General features: G+C 31.6%; 2 protein-coding genes across 4 annotated transcripts in view; one reads left to right on the top strand and one right to left on the bottom strand.

Moving 5' to 3' along the window:
• Window positions 1–1428, bottom strand: part of LOC140446020 (uncharacterized) — a 37592-nt gene extending 36164 nt beyond the window's left edge. Inside the window, exon 1 of one of the 3 annotated variants that reach the window (XM_072538517.1) lies at window positions 971–1428. The gene's annotated coding sequence lies outside the window, so the exon portion shown is untranslated. The remainder of the gene's footprint in view (window positions 1–970) is intronic. The other 2 variants (XM_072538516.1, XM_072538518.1) reach the window with 2 other exon arrangements.
• Window positions 1429–11373: 9945 nt separating this feature from the next.
• Window positions 11374–20404, top strand: LOC140446019 (oligoribonuclease). The gene is made up of 5 exons (XM_072538515.1): window positions 11374–11561; window positions 11621–11688; window positions 14910–15071; window positions 15599–15783; window positions 20099–20404. The coding sequence occupies exons 1-5, from the start codon at window positions 11507–11509 to the stop codon at window positions 20259–20261; spliced, it is 633 nt and encodes a 210-aa protein (XP_072394616.1). The 5' UTR covers window positions 11374–11506; the 3' UTR covers window positions 20262–20404.
• Window positions 20405–20647: the final 243 nt, after the last annotated feature.

The following is a 20647-nucleotide window of genomic DNA, read 5'->3' as shown; positions in this document are numbered from 1 at the left end:
TAGCTAACTTAATGTAAGATCACTTACAAAATAAACTTCAAGAAAACCATTAAGTTTGTATACATTTAAATCAAACCATGTTGTTATACGGCCCGGATATGGACGATTCTTGCTGATGAAATTGCGTCGAAGTTCTGACATTTTAGTATTTTTTAACAGAAAATTTACGCTGCGTTAAACACGAAACATTTTAAATGTTTTCAGGAAAAATGCATTTAAACATTTTAGATTGTCAGAAGGAGACGTCAAATATTAATCATAGGAATTGGGAAAGACGCAATGGTAGCTACACCTAAATAGGAAGCAAATATATCGTATAGTGTCAATTTAATAATAATTCCAACAGTCTAATATACAAGCGAATTTGGCTAAATAACGACAAAATACTTGGTTGAATATAACAAAATTAAGTTACGAACAACAGCTTATTCTTTATCTATGAGCTTGATAGAACGAACGACAAACGAACGCGAGTAAAATGGAACGAATTAAAAGTGAACCGTTTTAGATGTACGGTGCATAGCATTTGAGATGAGCATTTTCACAGCGATAGAAAAAGAAATAATTTTGAACTATTTTATTACGAGATACAAAAAAGATACTAGACAATTAACAGACCGGGAAATGGATTAGATAACTAAAAAATTATTGTATTTCTATATCGAATAGAATATCCTATCAGAAGTTTCCGATAAAGAAATAAAATTACATCTCAATTTATTTATTGGCGTGATAAGTTAACCAGACGCAAACAATATTTTTGTTAATTTTTTACTACATATGACTATACTTATTACAGGATTCAAGAAAATAAATGAATAATATAAAAATATATAAACTATTAGTGCACCTTCAGGTTAACGATTTTCTATCTATTAACAATAAATCTATTACATGCATTATGTGAGATATAACATGACTAAGATGTTTGAATAATTATTACGCTATAATGACTTAAAATATGACTTACTTTTTGAGTTTTTATTCAAGATTCAGCAACAATAAAACCACGTGTTATTCGTTCAACACAAGCTTGAAATAAAACATAAAACTTTAACAACATGCCCATCACAGACACAGACACTTTTTTAAGTTTTTTATTTCTCTATATTCTGTCTCTATTCATTTGCTGAAAGTAACAGTTCTGCGCACGTATTCTATTATTTGCTTTATGACTACTGAAAGACCGGCACAATAATTTTATTGTTTCTTTAATTACCTGTTACAATTTAAGTAGATGTAATCAGGTTTTAGTAATATAATATCTGCTAGTCATAACTAAAAGTTTGAGTATGGTTTATAAAAATGTGCAATTATTTTATATAACAATAGATCTTTTAAAAGTTAACCGACGACTATTTGAAAACTGGTAATCGACACCTACTGATAACTTGATTTTAGAACCAAAGACAATCCATATGCGCATCTAGAACGGTTTGGGAATCAACGAATAACTTGGCATTGTATTGGCATTGGTATTTAATATGTGTTTCTAAATATTAAAATAAAAATAGTATTTAAAATTGAAATTAAACAAAAATTGAACAGAAAGCATTGATGAAACCGATACTATAACTTTCTTTTTTAATTTTTTGCTTATAATTAATAAAATTTACACCTTCTGAACTGAGATTCTCGTCGGGTCATTTGAGCCACGTTTGGCTGCATTTAACATTTTCTTTGCATATGCTTCAAAAATATTAAAGCTTTTTTTCATATTAAATTTAATTTTAATCTGCTTATTTTTGTGTTTTAAATACTTCTGACTTTTTATTAAAGGCTAAAATCCTAAATATTTTATATATATATATATATATATATATATATATATATATATATATATATATATATATATATATATATATATATATATATATATATATATATATATATATATTTTTGATATACACTGTGAGATTACTATAATGTAGCTATTGTTCTGAAGCTATTTTCTTGTGGCATTTTAAATTAATTTATATTTAAATGGGAATAAGCCACAATTAAAGGTTAAAATACGTTTATTGACGTTTCAATTTCCACTTCGGAAATCGTTCTCAAAATACAAACATTAGTAAATTAAACAAATTTTGTTTTTTGTTACTTAGTGAAAAATTCTTCTAATAATTTAATTTTATCTGACTCATCTATATTGACAATTCAGACATACCTTATACATTTTAAAGTAGAAGACTTTAAAATGATATTGCCAATATTGTTGAGTTGCGTTCCTGGGACGACTTTACTTATAAGATAGTTCATTCGATTACATGAAATCAACTTTAACTTGAGAATATCCGTCAGAAAAGATCATAACATGTAATTCGTCTTTAAAAAGACAAATACATGCCATGATGACAGTAAAATTCTCCTGTTAGTGATTCCATAGTAAATTATGAGGGAAAAACCAGGAAAAAAACCTCATAATACTATCCCGACATGGTAAGTATTTGATCGTGCATTTAGTTTACCTTCAATAAACACCAAATTCCGATTTTATATGTTTGTTATTTAAAAAACATAAATGATGTATTCTCTATATGTTACTGACTTACCAATACTGGTATTTTCCTTTTAATAACTTCCTCTTTCAATATGGGTAACCAGATCCTACTACATTCTGCCGAGGAATTCGCGACACAATTGGTCTCATTTAGCATAATTAGAGCGGCTTCTTTGATTTTTCTCTTTTTACCATCCGTTTCTTTTAGGACTATATTTGAATCACTAACAGGAGAATTTTACTGTCATCGTGGCATGTATTTTTCTTTTTAAAGACGAATTACATGTTATGATCTTTTCTGACGGATATTCTCAAGTTAAAGTTGATTTCATGTAATCGAATGAACTATCTTATAAGTAAAGTCGTCCCAGGAACGCAACTCAACAATATTGGCAATATCATTTTAAAGTCTTCTACTTTAAAATGTATAAGGTATGTCTGAATTGTCAATATAGATGAGTCAGATAAAATTAAATTATTAGAAGAATTTTTCACTAAGTAACAAAAAACAAAATTTGTTTAATTTACTAATGTTTGTATTTTGAGAACGATTTCCGAAGTGGAAATTGAAACGCCAATAAACGTATTTTAACCTTTAATTGTGGCTTATTCCCATTTAAATATAAAATAATGTAGCTAGTGAATTTAATTTCAAGTAAGCTCTACTAATGCTTTGAAAGGTTATTCTTATTAAAAAAATGTTATCTAAAAAATCCTTTATAGAAAGGTATATTTATCTTAAAAAAACAACCCTTTCGGGCTACATCACAGAACGTTTTCGGTACATCATCAGTACTATTACCAGGTATACATAAGTGAAGCCATTAATAATGTGGGTAAAAACCCTTTAAATGTTATTAAATTTGTTATATATGACATCGTTGCTGATAAATTTATATGATTTTAAAGTTTTAACAGATTTACTTCATGGCAACGTAAGACTTGAAATTGTCTATATATGGACGGTAGCAACTCAGCAACGATGTAATATATAACAAATTTATTAACATTTAAAGGGTTTTTCATATTTAGTGGCTTCACTCATGGATATCTAGTAACAGCACTGATGATGGACTTGTTAGTCCGAAAACTTTCTGTGATATACATAGTCCGAAAAGGTTCCCTTTTAAATAACCTTCCACGGCTGGCGTTTATAATATGGACACTGCATCTGGCGCGCAGATTATTTGTCCGCCTATATTTTTGTTAAGTAGATGTTAATTAACTATTTGAAAATGATAAATTACAGCTAGAGCATTTATTCTGAGTAAAATATTATAAAATTTTAAAATATGTAATTACGAGAATACATTCGGAAAAAAATTTAGCGAAAATCGAAGCAATTGATTAGACAATTTAAGTTTTAATGTTTACCAAGAAAATACATATATATATATATATATATATATATATATATATATATATATATATATATATATATATATATATATATATATATATAGGTTTTAAAAATCTATTCAAATAATTATCCTAAAAATAATCTATGCAAGCATAGATCATTTGTTCACCACACATAAATTTTTCACATTTTGTGCAGTAGTGACTGGTGGGTCCGTTTTTCATTGTCGAGAAAGCCTTATATGCCTCTATTACCTTCTGGAATATGTCGAGGCTGATTTACAGGATCTACCTTATTGATTTCCTATATTCTCGCTGACATGATACGTGGTATATTTGCTTGACAAGCACGAACGTTAGGCTGCGGTTCGATAAGAGCGAATGCTAAATTGTGCAAAAATTGTCTTCGTAGTAAACGAATCTCGTTATTATTACAATAGAAAAGGACATAGACAAGGATATCACAATGGAGTTTATGCCAGCTACATTTAGCATGGAATACAAAATTACCATTGGCCATCGTAGAGTATTCCTATCGCAGTTGTAGACAGCACGTAACTTGTCTAATGTGTCAATTCCCCCCCTTTGTAGAATTGCAGTCATGAATTATTTCGGGTTTTATAGAATCCTCATCAATTGTATCGTCATGATGCAAACTAGACAGGTATACGTTTTTTTTTATTTTTTTTGGTATATAGGACACCAAGGTAATATCATCATGAAAAGCAAACATGCTGGATCCAATAGGTCTGCTTATGGGTTTAGAAAATTCATGAGATAATTCCTTCTTATGTTTGCGGCACATTTCTGAAAATGTAAGTTTGTAATCATGAAGCAAGGTATGGATTATTGGTATGCTTGAAAACCAATTGTCAGCGTCAGCGTAATGTTCCGTGTTTTTCCTCTTAGAAGCACAAGATGGACAGAAGACGTCAAAATACTTAGGGGAGGTCTATGTTCCACATTGGACGCAGAAGGCTCGATGATGATTATGATGATAATAAGAGGCTCACATAATATATAATATATAATCATAATTACATAATCTCTTTACCACTTCTGATGGAGAATTACTTACAACAAAAGGACCTTGAGGTTGTTGCCCCAAACATGGTTCCAAGTTGCAGGTATAAAAGGTCTTGGAATCCAACGGAAAAAATGTTTAATCCATACTTATTTGGTTTATTAGGTATATACTGTTTAAAATTACATCGATATCTAAATACTTCCAATTTTTTATCTATTCTGACATATTCAAACAGCGTGTAACCGTTTTTGCAACTAAAAGTAAACATTTCAAAAATCTCTCGTACGGGACAAAATTTATCTAATAATTTTCTTTAGGTGTTGAAGTAAAAATTTAAATTGGTATTTACCTGGACATTGTTAGTCGAAATATCTCAACTCCTGTACCGTCTTTATTCCAAAGTTCGTCTGTGTTTAACCTGCCACTTTTCGATACACCTGCCAAATAGAGTAAACCAATAAAAGCACGAATTTCTAAAGCATCTGTTTCTTTGCGTTCCTCTTTCAATTATAGTTCTCTTAGTGTCTGCTATGTTTTTTTGTAGGTTCAACAATAATGGTTATCATGGTGTCGTTAAAAAAATATTTCCAAATATCTTGTTCACCTTTTGAATTCTTGGTGACTTCTTTAGCACCTGGCAAATGCAAAACTAAGTTTTCTGAACGTGTTCTAACATTTCTTCGAGGAATATGTTTCATCTATTTAGTAGTTGTATCTTTACCAAGAAAGAAAGGCCCAGCAGAAACCATCATTTCAGCACTTTCCGTATCAGAAATTTCTTGTTCCGCATCACTATTTTCATTCATTTATTCTATGTTATTTTCTTTTTCGTCATTGTCGTACTTAATATTTTCTTCTCGTCGTTGTCTCGTAGGCATTCGTGGATTAGACGTTTCAAACGTTCTTGTTCTGCCTCATACGCATACATTTTAAAATTCACAATAACTGACAAATGTTGAAAATTTCAATACCTTTACGTAAAAGAACAGATGCAACTGACACTTGGGAGGTACATGGGTGAGCTAGAAGAAAATAATGGGTAATTTTTGAGATGTTAAGAAAATGAAGAAGTTTAGATCGGTGTGGAGATAACTATAAGTTTTTTTAAGGATTTTTTAAAATTTTTTTGCCGACCACAGAAAATTAATTTTCTTTGTGGATGTAATTCTCATTACGTATTCCTTCCCTCTCGGTTTGATACAATCTCTAGGTGATAATATCTACTCTCTGTTCCTGCTCCGCTCCCTTGGTTGGAAACTTCATTTTTTTAATTCAGACTTTGCTTCATATATAAGTTGGTATTTAAAAGTTCTATTTTAAGAAACTCATCTTAGCTACATATTTTAATAATAAAAATATGATTTTTTAAACATATATAGGTACCTATTTCTTTTTAATAAATATGACAAATTAAAGATATTATTTTTTATTGTTACATTATTATTTGCATTGTGCAAGTAATCAAACTTTTCCACTTGTACTTATACTTGTTAAGAATATTAAGTATTTAAAACTACTTAAAATTCCCCTTATCCCCCTTTTCAAGAAATTTGGTTTTTGATAAATATTTTTTTTGTCGAACAACAATTACAAAAGACTTTCACTTATAAATAGAAAAATACATCTCCAGAATTTTCAGACTTTCGAAAAAAAAAAAATGTGTATAAAGATTGGATTACGGACGTTTTTGCTTTATTCGTTGATTGCTAGGTTACAGCTACGATTAAAGATATATTTTTTATCTTAAATCGACAAAATCCAATGTCGATGAATTGCTTAATATTTTCTTGTGTAGAAATCTCTGTTTTTTGACTACATACTTATCAGAAGGGCGTTATAAACAATATTTTATTTTATATAGCTTGAAATATCAATATCGTGTTAAGATTTATCGAAATTTATCGTTACTTTCAGGACTGAACATATTTTTAGGACAGTCAAAAATGAGGAAGTTTTCTTTTTTTTGTTACCAATTCCTAAAAAGTGCACAATAATTTTCATTTTCATTTCTTATTGTTACCACCTTGACGTGGATATCTATTTGGACGTGAAGAATATTTACCGAACTAAAATTGTGTTTCTCTATTTTGTCTTTTTATTTTAATATAGTAATCGAAAATAATCAATTTTATTTCAATTTTTTGGTAATACCTCTTTATTTTATTATTTTATCATTATTATAATATCTATTGAATATTCTTATTAGTAATAAGATATTTATAACTTCAGAAATATTTGTACTTCAAGATAGAAAAATAATTTATAAGTTTACACGATAACTACAAACCGATAAATTTTAACTATACAGTCTCTTAGGAGATTACTGTCATTTCCATGTCATTCAAGTATAGGTAGATGCCCACAACAGATGCCCCAAATTAAAGTATTGACGACATTTACAATAACATAAAAAACATCTTAAAGAAAATCCCACAAAAAAAACCAGTATATATTACTGGAGACTTTAACGCTAAGGTGGGAAACACTGAAAATGAACCATATTTGAAAGATATTGTTGGGTCATTGGGCTTGGGCATTAGAAACAACAGAGGAGAACGTGTCCTACAGATTGCAAGTTAAAACAATCTAGTGATAACAAATATACTTTATAAATACCACCCAAGAAGGCTCTCAACATGGACTAGTCCAAATAGAGAACATAAAAATCAAATCCACTACTCGTGCGGAAAAGATGGAAAAACTCAGTATTAGATGTAAAAGCTATGTCTAGAATAGTATCAGACAAAACAGCGAAGGGTAACTAATACAGAAGAAATCCAGATAAAACCGATAAACAAAGAAAAACTACGAATATTCTTCTTTCTCGAGAACTCCTTAATGCCCAGTTTGGGCGTTGTAGTGATATTTTCATATTTATTGTACCCACTTCTTCCTTCCTCGGTCCCTAGCTAGTTCTTTCATTTGTTGAAATGATTTTCCTTTTTCTCTGCCTATTTTCAGTGATTGTTCCAACCATCCCATTTTTGGTCTTCCCTTTCTTCTCTTCCCGTATCTCTTGGATTCAATTACTCTTCTTACTGCTCTGTTCCATCCTAATAATGTGTTCAAACCTTCAAACCAATTTAATTTTCGTCTTTTGATTCCACAAATATTAAAAGATATAAATAAAATGTGGAATGGAATAAAAAGCTGGATATATTCGGTAGAAGAAGAGTGCACACCGCTTAAAACCCAAAAGAACAAACATTGGATGTCAGGGGAAACCTTAGAATTAATGGAAAAAAGAAGAGTTATACTATAACATACCACAAAAACAAGAAGCCTCAAGAAATAGCGTAACTAAACAAAAGAATAAAATGTATGTTCACCAGAGATAAAAACAACTATATAAATAATCTGTGTCAAGAACTGCAGTAACATGCAAACCGCCATGAAAGTCGTGAACTGTAAAAAAGTTAAATATTTGACCCGAGAGTTCAAGTCATTCAAGACCATAATGGAGAAGTAAAAACCGACATAGAGGGCATTGCAGAGAAAGGGAAACATTACTGCTCAGAATTATACAAAGACACTATAAAAGATGCATCAGTCTCAGAACACAAAAAACATGCAATCAGAGAGACAAAACCAATAATCTTACAAGCAGAAGTAGAGAAGGCTCTCAGCCAATGGCATACCAGTGGAGAATAAAAGCAATGAGCGAGATAGGCGTAGATATAATACTGCATTAGTGCAATTAATATGGATCATAGGTGAATGGCCTGATGAATGATTCGAATCAACCTTTATCCCTATCCATCAAAAAGAATCATTAGCCATATGCAGCAATTAAAGAAATATTGCCCTTCTTCCCCATCAGAGCAAAATCCTGCTACATATAATCAATAAACGGCTAAAGAACTTTCTACTGTTAGAGCCAGAGAACAATGCGGATTCGTACCAGGAAAAGGGAGGCGGGAGCAGATACTGAACACCAGACAGATAATAGAAAAAGAGAGGGAACACAGCATACCAATGCTGCTCTGTTTCGTAGATTACACAAAGGCTTTCGATTCAGTAAAATGGGATCCCCTCTGGAGTATAATGGAAAATTTGGGAGTAAGTACCTAACTACCTAGTTAACGTAATCAAAAATCTTTATGATAAAACTCAGTCAAAGTTAAAATACACGAAACATATTCAGATGCGTTCAAAACAAAGAAAGAAACTAGACAGGGCTGCATGCTATCACCATTATTAGATTACTAGATTATTATCTATACAACATATATTCTGAATATATAATGAGGAAAGTACTAGCTGAATGAGATGGAGGAATCACTATAGGAGACAGAAAAATCAGCAACCTTCGATACACAGATGATACACTTATACTAGCACCAAATGAAGTCGAAATGATTACCGTCACTGAATGGCTAAGCCTGATAAGGGAAGAATTCGGACTTTAAATCAACACCGTAAAAATAAAAATAATGATCGTAGATAGAGCAAACAATAATCTACCGTACATAGACCAAGTGGTCAATTTCGAAGTGGTAGATAGATTTGTATACTTGGGCTCCCTGATAACCAACAATGGCGACAATCACCCGAACCGCAACATCTAAATTGATTAAAATATGGAAAGACCGAACAATAACAAAGAATACTAAGCTCAGGTTGGCCAATCCCTAATTTTTCCCATTGCCACACACGCAGCAAAAACCGATAGGAGTAAGATCAAGCCTTCGAAATGTGGGTCTAAAGAAGAATCCTACACGTGTCCTGGACAGAACATACCAACCTGTCAATTCTGGAAGAGCTTCACATAAAAAAGTAAACCGAGCATACCCAATTTACTCGTTTTGGAAGATCTCCAACACGATGGGCAACACGATGCTCAGACCAAACGAAGAGTCTGGTGGAAATTAACCTACATGAAGCCATCCATATGGCACAGGATCGCAGCCAATGAAGACAGCAATCTAATAATAATTAGAGTGTCACTAAGCCCTGACAAGGGCTCAACGAATGAGGAGGAAGAGGAGATTGCTCCTGAAAATTTGCTTCTATTCGTCTTTTATGCAAAACGCTCGAATGCTGTGCAAAAGGTATACTATAGTAGTAATAAAACTATAAAGTTTTTGAACATGGATTACTTACATCTTAATGCTACTTTACATGAGGTTAAAAAACAAGGTTTTAATATTAAATATTGTTAAAAATTTTTTTTATAGAGCGTTAATTTGCTCTAGGCTAAACTATGGCAGTATTCTTTATATGGCATCTTGCTCCATACTAAAGTCTCTAAACACGATTCAAAATAAATCCCTACGACTATGTCTTGGTGTTTTCAATCAATCAAAGTGTTTGTGTTGAATTTTCAGAGCCATCACTCCATCTAAGAAGGCAACAACTTCTACTTTCATACTTTGTAAAAATATCAGCAAACCCAAGTAACCCGGTAATAAATCTAATCAATCCCATAGAACCTCCCCCAGCAAACGCATCCAATCACTCACTCACATTACCACAAATATCATCTCCTTTATTAGAATCCATAAACCTTTCAAATACTACTTTTTATTTATACCCCCAAGACAGCTCCATGGATGCACAATCTTTCAAACCACAAACTCAATCCTCAGAAAATCTTTCCAAAACATCCTAAACTTAACACAATTTGATGACATTTTGTTCACCGATGCGTCCAAGAATAAAGACTGTTGTGGCAGCGCTGTGTCCACAATGACGATGACAATAAGCTCTGTGCGACTATTTAGAACTTGTAGTATTTACACCGCAAAATTATATGGAATACTTCAAGCGATAAAGACTTCAGTCCATCCTAATTCAAATGAAAGTAAAACAATTGCCAGTTGTACTTTGTACTGATTCTCTCTCCTCTATTCATTCCATAAGATGCATCTTCTCCAAAAATCCAGGAAATACACTCCATCTGTAACCAACTATATTCTGCTAACATAACAGTCATAATGATCTGGACTCCATCTCACGTTGGTATATGTCCATCTCCATCTCATCATTTCAAAGTCTGTAGTTTAATTTCTACTTCTACCAACTACTCCCGATATTCATCTTTATAATCAGGTATTATATATTTGATAACCCGGCATGCTGAAAGTTCATGCCGGGTGTAATTTTATCTGTGGGTAGCGGATTAAAGAAAGTTTATTGTACTTGACTTCAGTACGTCAGTACTTTGCCACTTTTTTTAACTGCTTTAGGAGTATCATAATTAGACAATGCCTTAAATTCGTGAGAAGAGCTATTAAATTATATTTTTGACGTAACTATTAATCACCACATTTCATTATATGTTTAATGTGCATGTTACATGCATCCCTACCATAAATTTTAACAATATTATAATAATATTTTCATATAATATCCCCCCTAATAGATATTTATATCTACGGCTATGTGTCTTTTGTCCCTTTACATGTTCCGTCTATTGTATATTTTTTTGGCCAATGTCTGAATGACTACTATCTTAACACGATTCTTGATTGGTAAAAGCACGATGACGTTTAATTATGTCCTTGTAAAAGCATGTTAATTGTTAATAACCTAACCTAATTCTAAGATAAATAAAAACGCGCCACTTAAATATTTAATTTCAAATTCCAGTTTAATTTTATCTATTTTAAATAATACTCATGTTTAAGATTGTACAAAAACAGTTAGTAAAATATTCAAAGACGTTCCATTCTGGTAATAAATTTATATATACTAAAGCAGCTGTTAGACTATTATAAGCTATATTATTTCAGCCATGGTCAATATCACTCCACCAATGTTAGATTTAGAAGTAAATAGAATAGTATGGGTCGATATGGAAGTAAGTTGAATGATTGTTAATTATGTATCTGTTATTTTTTGTTGTTAAATTTAAATGACACACTTTACCATAAATCTTAACATAAAAAAAATTAACAGGAATAATGTAGTTAATCATGCATTATCTTTGTTAAATAGGGATTGTTATAAAGGAAGCTCAGCAAAAATATCTAATTAGTATATTTGATATAAACTAAACACAATATGTTTATATAGTCTTAGTTTGATTTTATTTTCCCTTTTTTTTCAGTCAGCAATTCTGCATATTCCTTAGCAAATTGATACTGCCATGGAAGGTTCTCACTTTATCTTTTGTGTGGTCGGCCAATATTCATATCCTTTGATGATTTATCTCTTTGGTGTTTTAACTACTCTGGTCTTCTCCATTCAACTTTCTTGATTATTAAATTCTTATTTTTGTTTAGTGTTCACTCATTTCTATCCTGTATGTTACATTTTCTTCTAATGTTTTCACTTTGGATCTCTCAGTGTATTTGTGTAATTGTTACCAGTAGTCTCATCTTAACTATTTCCAATAGCCTTTGTGTTGTGGTTGTGTCTTGTTTCTGATGCATATTATGTCATTGGTTTTTTACTGGATTTATAAATTCTTGACCGTATCTTATAATGTTATTATAGTATTTTGCCAGTCCATTCTCCTGTTTATACTATATCCATTACCTCTCTCTTCAGGTCACCATAACTTGACAGTATAATTTCAAAGTATTTTATTTCCATTATTTGTTAAAGACTGACACCATTGTCATTAGTTTATGAATATTCTCTCATCTATATAATATTTTTAGTATTTTAATTTTTTGTCTTCGTTCTGTATTCTGTTCATTTGTAGACATTTTTGCTAACCTAATATATGATTAAATTGAAGAGCATATGGCTTATTCATTTGAGTCCTCCTTTCTTATTTCTTTGCCTATGTCTATAGGTTCCATAAGTTGTCCATCTATTCGGACTTTTACTTTGATGTTTTGGTAAATGTTTTCAATCGTTTTCTATTATATAAACTATGAATACAGCTTTGAGTCTTACTCTGTTGAAGATTGTCTTTAAGTTGATCAGACATGTAGGAACTGGTCTATTTTCTATTTATTTTTATTATTCTCAGGAATATGCTTTATGGACAATACTGCATCAATCTCCAATTTTCTCAGTATATATCTTCTTGTGAAGATATATTCAGTTCGTTTTGGCCTTGTATTAATAGTTGTAGTAATCTTTATTTCGAAAATTGTACATACATACAAGGATATACACATATATACAGCAAAATACACATCACAACAAAAAAAGAAATTACAGAAATTCTGTTACATAATGAATTTATAAAATCAATCACCATGTATGGTTCAGTATGCAATAGTAATTTATGCACAGCTTTTTTATACTGAGTTAATTTTGGCATGACTTATGTCATGGTATACTTTATTAAAGAATATCGTGCAAGAATATATCTTACTATTGTTATAACAATGTGTAAGTAGATTTATTTCAAACAAATTTTTATTCTAAAGAGGAATAGTATCTATTTCTCAATACATATTGCAGGTACTATTAAGATATTGTTATTTTTAAAGTCTCATCTGCAAGATGCTCCAAATCCCATTTTTTAATAATTTTGAGTGATCATTTCTGACAAAAAAGTATTTTATCAAGTTCATTGCTTCCATCATGACCTTTTATTAAGTTGCTGTATGTGACTAAAAATGTAGTTTTAGTGCCAATTTCAATATTTGTATCATCTAACAGACTATTATTTGGACATTCTAAGTTTGATCTGGAGTTCTTAATTAATCCTTCACTGGAGAACCACTTTAACATTTCTTCATAAATATCGAAAGATTCATTTAGTTAGAATTCCTAAATGATTTGCTGTTACAAGAGCAGTTGACTCATCAGCATAATTAATTCGACTACAATTGTCACTATTACTTAACACAGTATGGGCATATCATTTATCTAAAAAATGAAAATTATCAGTTCAATTATGCTGCACTGAGAAATGCCTAATTTAATAGGTTTAATTTCTGATTTAATATTCATATTATCCTTTGTTAAAATTACTCTTTGTGATCTTCCTGGTAAGAATGATTTGAACCAATTATAGATTATACAGAAATACCTCATTCTGTTCTAGTGCTTGTAAGATATTTTGAGCAAATTGATATATGGCTGTTTGCATCTCTTTGCCTTTAAGATATGCATGTTGACTATTATTGAATACTTCATGTTGTAACAGATATTACTAAATACATCATTAAATGTTATAAAATATAACAGAAAGGCAAAGAAAAGTGAGGTCAGTTTTTAACTTAGTAAACACTAAAAGAATACATTGATTTAGCTGAAGCAATAATGTAATTACTATTTAAATGGGAATAAGCCACAATTAAAGGTTAAAGTAAGTTTATTGACGCAAATTTAGAGTGGATATTCCAGTGAATGCAGTTAATTCACAATTTGTTTGTATCAAATCATACAAAGTATCTTTTTTGACTTCACTTAATATAGATGGGGTCACTTGGATAGCCTTCTCTTCTGTGCTGATTTTCAGTAAGTGATCCCTCTGTAACTATGGACTATTTCGGATGGCTCCTAAAACTGCACTAATCGCTGTACCTGTGTTAATTTCGATTTCATCTTCTGTGATTGTTAACGTTTTTGGCTGTGAGTCAATCATTACATCTTTTGAAATATATACTGCACTAGATACATGCGTTTGTTTTGCTCGTTTTGATCTTTCTTCGAATGAAATTGGAATCGAATCGAATAGAGTGGAACCGAATCAAATTAAATTAATTATTAAAAATCATCGCTCCCTGCATAGACGACAAGAAAGCTATGCTTCCCCTCATCGGTCACTCCCGGAGTGCCACATACTGTTTTTTTATCTATCTATACCCACAGAAACCAAAAGTTTATTTTCTTTAAGTGTTTTTTAGTTTTTTTTCTTTCTGTCTTCATTTTTGTTCTTGTTTTGTTATTATTAATAATATTTTATTTTTTATATGTAAGTAATTTTGTGTATACTTTCATTATTTTCTTATTTCTTATTGATAATTGAATCTGTTAAACTAGTTATATTTTTAAATATTACGGGAAATACAGACAGCAGTATCTTAATTAATCTCTTAATTATACTATAACTTGTGAATTTTTTTTATTGTGTCAAAATTATAAATTAGCCCATTCACATATTTGTTTTAGATGACAGGTTTAAATGTAGACCAGGACAAAATAATGGAAATTGCCTGTCTTGTAACAGACGCAGATTTAAATATAATTGCTGAAGGACCAGATATTATAATACATCAACCTAATAGTATACTTAATAAAATGGATGCTTGGTGCACGAAACAACATAAGAAGGTATGGTTTAATGTAATATAATATACATATATAAGAGTCCTTTTGTACTATCTCATACTACATACACATTTCAACTGTTTAACCCGTCTATACAGTTGTGACGAAAAAAGATTTATTTATTATTAACTGGATTGGTCTATAATGGTTCATTAACACTTTCGCAGCGGAACTTTATATCAGAACGTTCTCCTGTGCGGAATGAACTTTTTTGATAGTATATATAATACGCATATACCGCCAAACGGCGCCGCCCGGTATGGCGGCTTCCACAGCGAAAGTGTTAAAACTAACCTTGTAAACGATAACAGTTACTTCACAAAAAGTATCTATGTAATGCTGTACTTATTGTGCTACAGATCTTAGTAAGATGAATTCCACCACTATTAGTTTCTGATAGAAGAGAATTTATCATATTTGGCTGGACTTCTATGTCAGATTTCCCTTTTCTTTGATCTAAGAAATAATTATTTAATATTTTTTAACCTTTTTTCAGGACACGTCATAAACTATAATCATTTGTTTTTTAGACAGGTTTGACTGCAGCTTGTCTCAATTCAAAGACCCAACTGGAACAAGCAGAGAGTGAAATTCTTAATTTTGTTAAGAAACATGTCACTGAAAAAATGTCACCCTTGGCAGGAAATAGTGTTTATATGGACCGAATGTTCCTCATTAAAAATATGCCAAGTTTACATAATTATCTACATTATAGGTAACTACAATTCAAATTTTTATTATAAGATAGATGAGAAGAAATTTCATCATGATACAGAAAATCCAGCCTGATATATGGTCTTCACATTCCACGTACATATTTTAATAATCAACTCTGAAGTTTTTATAGACACTTTTCCAGTTCTGTGACAGGGGTTTCGCTGGGTCACGATCTGAGAGGCCCTGTCATCAGGGCCTTTAATGCAGTGATTTCTCGTTGCCTTTTGAATTCTGATGCCTTTGACCACTTTCTTGATTCTTCCGCCTTAGAGACATATTTCCCGGCAAACCAATCCGGCAAACACTCGGACGTCAGAGCCTCGTTGGTTATCTAGCAGGATGCACCAGATGACCATGATCTAGATCATCATACGAGCAGGTGAGGTTGGCATTTGAATAGGAGGGGCTATATGTTGCGCATCATTTTCCCATTACATCCCAATGTAATGATTATGATAAATAATCTATGAAAAATATCAGTGAATTCACCTCTAGATCTGGTTCAGATTCATTAAATGTTTAGTGATCTTCTGTAATAACTTCAAACAGCTGGTGACGATCGGTTGGATCAAGGATTTTAATGGAATATCAACCGGTTTCATTTTTGTGTTTGATGTAGTTTAGTTGTTAACTAATGGCTGCGTCCCTCATTACAAAATATTTCAAAGTAGAGAGTTTCTTTGTGAGTTACAAATAATAGGTGTGATAATAATTTGTTATGACCAGATTATTTTCGGCTTCAAGGACCAAGTTGTTCCAAAAATTCTATGGTATGTCCAGGTGGCCACTAAGACTTTGCATTTTTTTAAATTATTCTTGCAGATCTATTTAATTAAAACTTGTTTAGATAACTAAGAATCACTTTTGTTCTGTCCTAATATACTAAAGGTAGTTAAGACTAAAGTATTGTCCACTGAATTACTTCACGACTATTTCAATATTTATTAATAAAAATTCCTATTTCATACGTACTAAGACACATTCACTACACATCTTAGAACTTAGTTTTAAAAATGTTGGATCACGTGAATGTTAGACACCATAACTCCACACTGGACGCAGTACTTGGTTATATATAATAAGCTTGTTGTGGGTTTATACCTGTTGGGTATGGAAGCAAGTAAATAATTTTGAAACAAAAAATACGATATTCATGAAACTTTACATGCAAGTACAGTGACATAACGCATCTGACATATTTTTTGTTACTCCTCTACGTCCAGTTCCGAAGTACTTCAACTCAACTCAACTTATTTAATTCAAATGGGACATCCTGTATATTTTTACAGATTTTGCAAAGAACTTTTTTTTCCTAATTAAATTCCTAATTGAGTAAAATATCTTTAATCTTTTCTATCAGCATCCCAAACCGCTCATAAATAAAGTTTTTTCAGTGCTTCGACCGTCTAATTATCCAGCCATTGAGCAAGTTGCTTAGATATACCGATTATCTCTCAAATTAACAGCCACAGTGTATAAGTGATTATGTTGGTTTTTGGATTTCTGGAATTTGCAACCGAGTATGTGAATTTGTTTTAATAATCACTGTTTTGGTCACTCCAAATTTGCCATAGAGTGTAAGTTTAATTTAGTTATAATCCACAAGCAAACGTTGCCATGCAGGGTATCTGTTAAATACTTTAACATCACACCATCTTCTCAAGAAAAATGTAACACATAATAAATTTTGTACCATTTTAAGGATTTTTACCCAGAAAACGATCTGTGATGTAGCCCGAAAGGGCCTTTTAATTATATACCTTTTATATAAGATTTTTAAATAAAACTTTTTAAATTTAGTTATGACTGTTTTGGACCGCGTAAATATTTAGCCAAAGCGTATGTGATTTTAATTTATTGATCATTGTTTTGGACGTCTTAAATATGCAGCCATAAGGTATGTGGGTTTGCTAATAACTGTTCTTGGATTCCCGACATATGCAGCCATAGGGTATGTGGGTTTACAACTCACTGATTTTGGACCCCAAAAACTTGCAGCCACATAGTATGTGGTTTTAATAACAATCGAACGACATATCAGAAAAAATGGGCGCCACCTACAGTATAACTATCCTCTGAAAGTTGGAAGCCAATGTATAATAATAAAACTCATAACTTTCTTTGGGAGCCAATTGTTAGGCTTCGTCTGGCTCAGTCTCTCAGGTGTGAGAACGTCTTATCTTAAATGTAAATCTGAAAAATGAGTTTGCCAGGGACAAATAAACCAAGATATTAACTAATCATATTTATTGTACGAAAAAAGAATTTAAATTTTAACATTATTAAAAAAAAAAAACAAAGCAAATCCTGTCCAAAGCTTTACAGATATTTTAAAATGATACTTATGGCTTCATGTGGTTGACAGGATAACTGGTTGATGGCTTCTGATGTTGGTTGGATGGATTTTAGCTGAATGAGTAAATTGAAAGTTAATGGAGATGTCGGGATCGAGCCCATTGTAGTTTTAAGCAGCTATTGAGTTCTACAGGATATCTGCTATGCTGCTGCAGCTGTCATCCCATGTGGCGCCTCACGAGGCTCAGGAAAGTTTCACCCAACAAGGGGGAACAAGGAAAAATTATTTATTCAATAAAAACTTAAGGAAAGATTTAACGATATAAATGAATTTTATACAGAAAATCTAGCTTAAGTAGACGAAAAAAAAAAATATAAAAAAAATCTCTACTTCTGCATTGAAGTAAACTGACACGACAGAACGGAGTTCCCAACTGACAAATAAACTGTTGCTTGTAGCAGATCATAGACATTTTATATATGTCTATATCATAAAACAGACTGGAGTCGATTATAGGAAATATCTTCTTCTTGATGTGCCTATCCGTTACGAATGTTGGCGATCATCATGGCAACCTTTATCTTATCTGCAGCAGCGCAGAAAAGCTGCACAGATGTTGTATTGAACCAGATTCTGAGGTTCTTTAACCAAGATGTTCTTCTTCTTCCTGGACCTCGTTTTCCAAATATTTTTCCTTGCAGAATTGCTTGAAGGAGAGCATATCTGGATTAATTTTGCATAATATGTCCGAAGAACTGTAACTTTCGAGATTTGATGGTGGTCAGTACCTCTCGGTTCTTATTCATTCTTCTGAGGACCTCCTCATTTGTGACTTGGTCAGTCCATGGGATCTTAAGCATTCTCCGATATAGCCACATCTCAAATGCTTCCAGTTTCTGCACATATCTTCGTTCAAGGTCCACGATTTAACACCATCAAAAAGGACAGAGATCAAAAAGACGTAGCATCACAGCATTCTTACCTTGTATCAAGAGAGAGGTTGTAACTCTTGAAGAAGGCCCCCATCCGATTGTAGGTGGATCTAGCTTTTCCGATGCGTGCTCTAATCTCCTGGTTGTTGGTCCATTCTTCATTTATTATGGTGCCGAGGTAGTTGTAGTGCGTAACTCTTTCTACAGGGGATTGGTTGACGTAGAGTTGACCTTCTGTTATTCTTTTCTTGCTAATTATCATAAGCTTTGTCTTCTTAACGTTTATATTGAGTCCATATTGTTGACTGTAATACGTGATTTTGTTCATAACAACTTGTAGGTCTTCTAAGTTGTCCGCAAATACTATGGTATCATCTGCATATCTGATGTTGTTTAGTCGGTAACCATTTAGTAGAATACCTTTTTCAGTTTCGTGCAAAGCTTCGATAAATATTCTTTCAGAGTACAGATTGAAGATTAGAGGAGACAAAATACAGCCTTGCCTCACTCCACGAATGATTTTCACATAGTCAGTGTATTCACCTTCAACTCTGAGATTTGCTGTCTGATTCCAGTAGGAAATATAACTGAAATAAATTAAATAAAAATAAAAGAGAAAGTTAATAGATGAATGAAATCGAAAGATATTAAATTAAAATAATTATTTAAAGAAAAATGATAATCATGTGACGTTTATAACGTTACATACTGTCTTTGGATCTCTAAAATTTTCAGCCCTAGGGTATCTGGGCTTACTAATCACTGTTTTTGGATCCCCAAAATTTTCTCCCACAGTGCATGTGAGTTTACAATGTACTATGTATACTACCGTACGTGTACTTCACAATGTCCAACGTTTACTGAACAGTTGAAAATTTATTTTGGGTGGAACTTGTGCCATAGCCGTTCATGGGAATTAATTTTATCAATTCTTTTTTATATTTTTAGAAGAATAATACCTCATCTCAGCGTTTTTTTTAAATCGCGTGTAGGTGCCGTGGCACCCACAGATCATTTAAATAACAAATATGAAGCTTTGTTTTGCAATTAATGAAGGCCTTTTAATTGATTTACTATTTTTTTAGATTAATAGACGTTTCTACAGTTAAAGAACTCTGTAGAAGATGGAATTCAGAAGTATACAAAAAAGCTCCTAGCAAACAGTTTACACACAGGGCTTTGAGCGATATAAAAGAAAGTATAGAAGAACTTAAGTTTTACAAAGAAAATTTTTTTAACCTAGACTAAATTTTATTGATTTGATTTACTGCATCATGGAGAAGAGTTGAAATTTTTTAAAACGAATCTGCTGATATCAACAAATCCACCTCAGCTTTACTCAAATAATTTTAAAACGGTTGAGATTTGTAATAAATACCTCGTTTATTATATTGTTACATTTTATTACCTTGAAAAACCTTGTATTTTTCAGAGTATTCATTAGCCTAAGAGTAATCAGTAATTAGCTTAGTAAAATGAGATATAAATTTGCTTAGGATTTCATGACTTTTTTAGATACGTCTTTTTTAATAAGTGATTTTGAAGTACTTTGACTTGAGATATGGCTTTTTTGCTTGGTATGTAGATGATAAAGTTATTTAAAAATACCATGCCACCAAAATCTCATTTTCAAA

Source organism: Diabrotica undecimpunctata, chromosome 7 (assembly GCF_040954645.1).
Source record: "Diabrotica undecimpunctata isolate CICGRU chromosome 7, icDiaUnde3, whole genome shotgun sequence".
Classification (NCBI taxonomy): Eukaryota; Metazoa; Arthropoda; class Insecta; order Coleoptera; family Chrysomelidae; genus Diabrotica; species Diabrotica undecimpunctata.
This window is presented reverse-complemented; position numbering and strand designations above follow the sequence as displayed.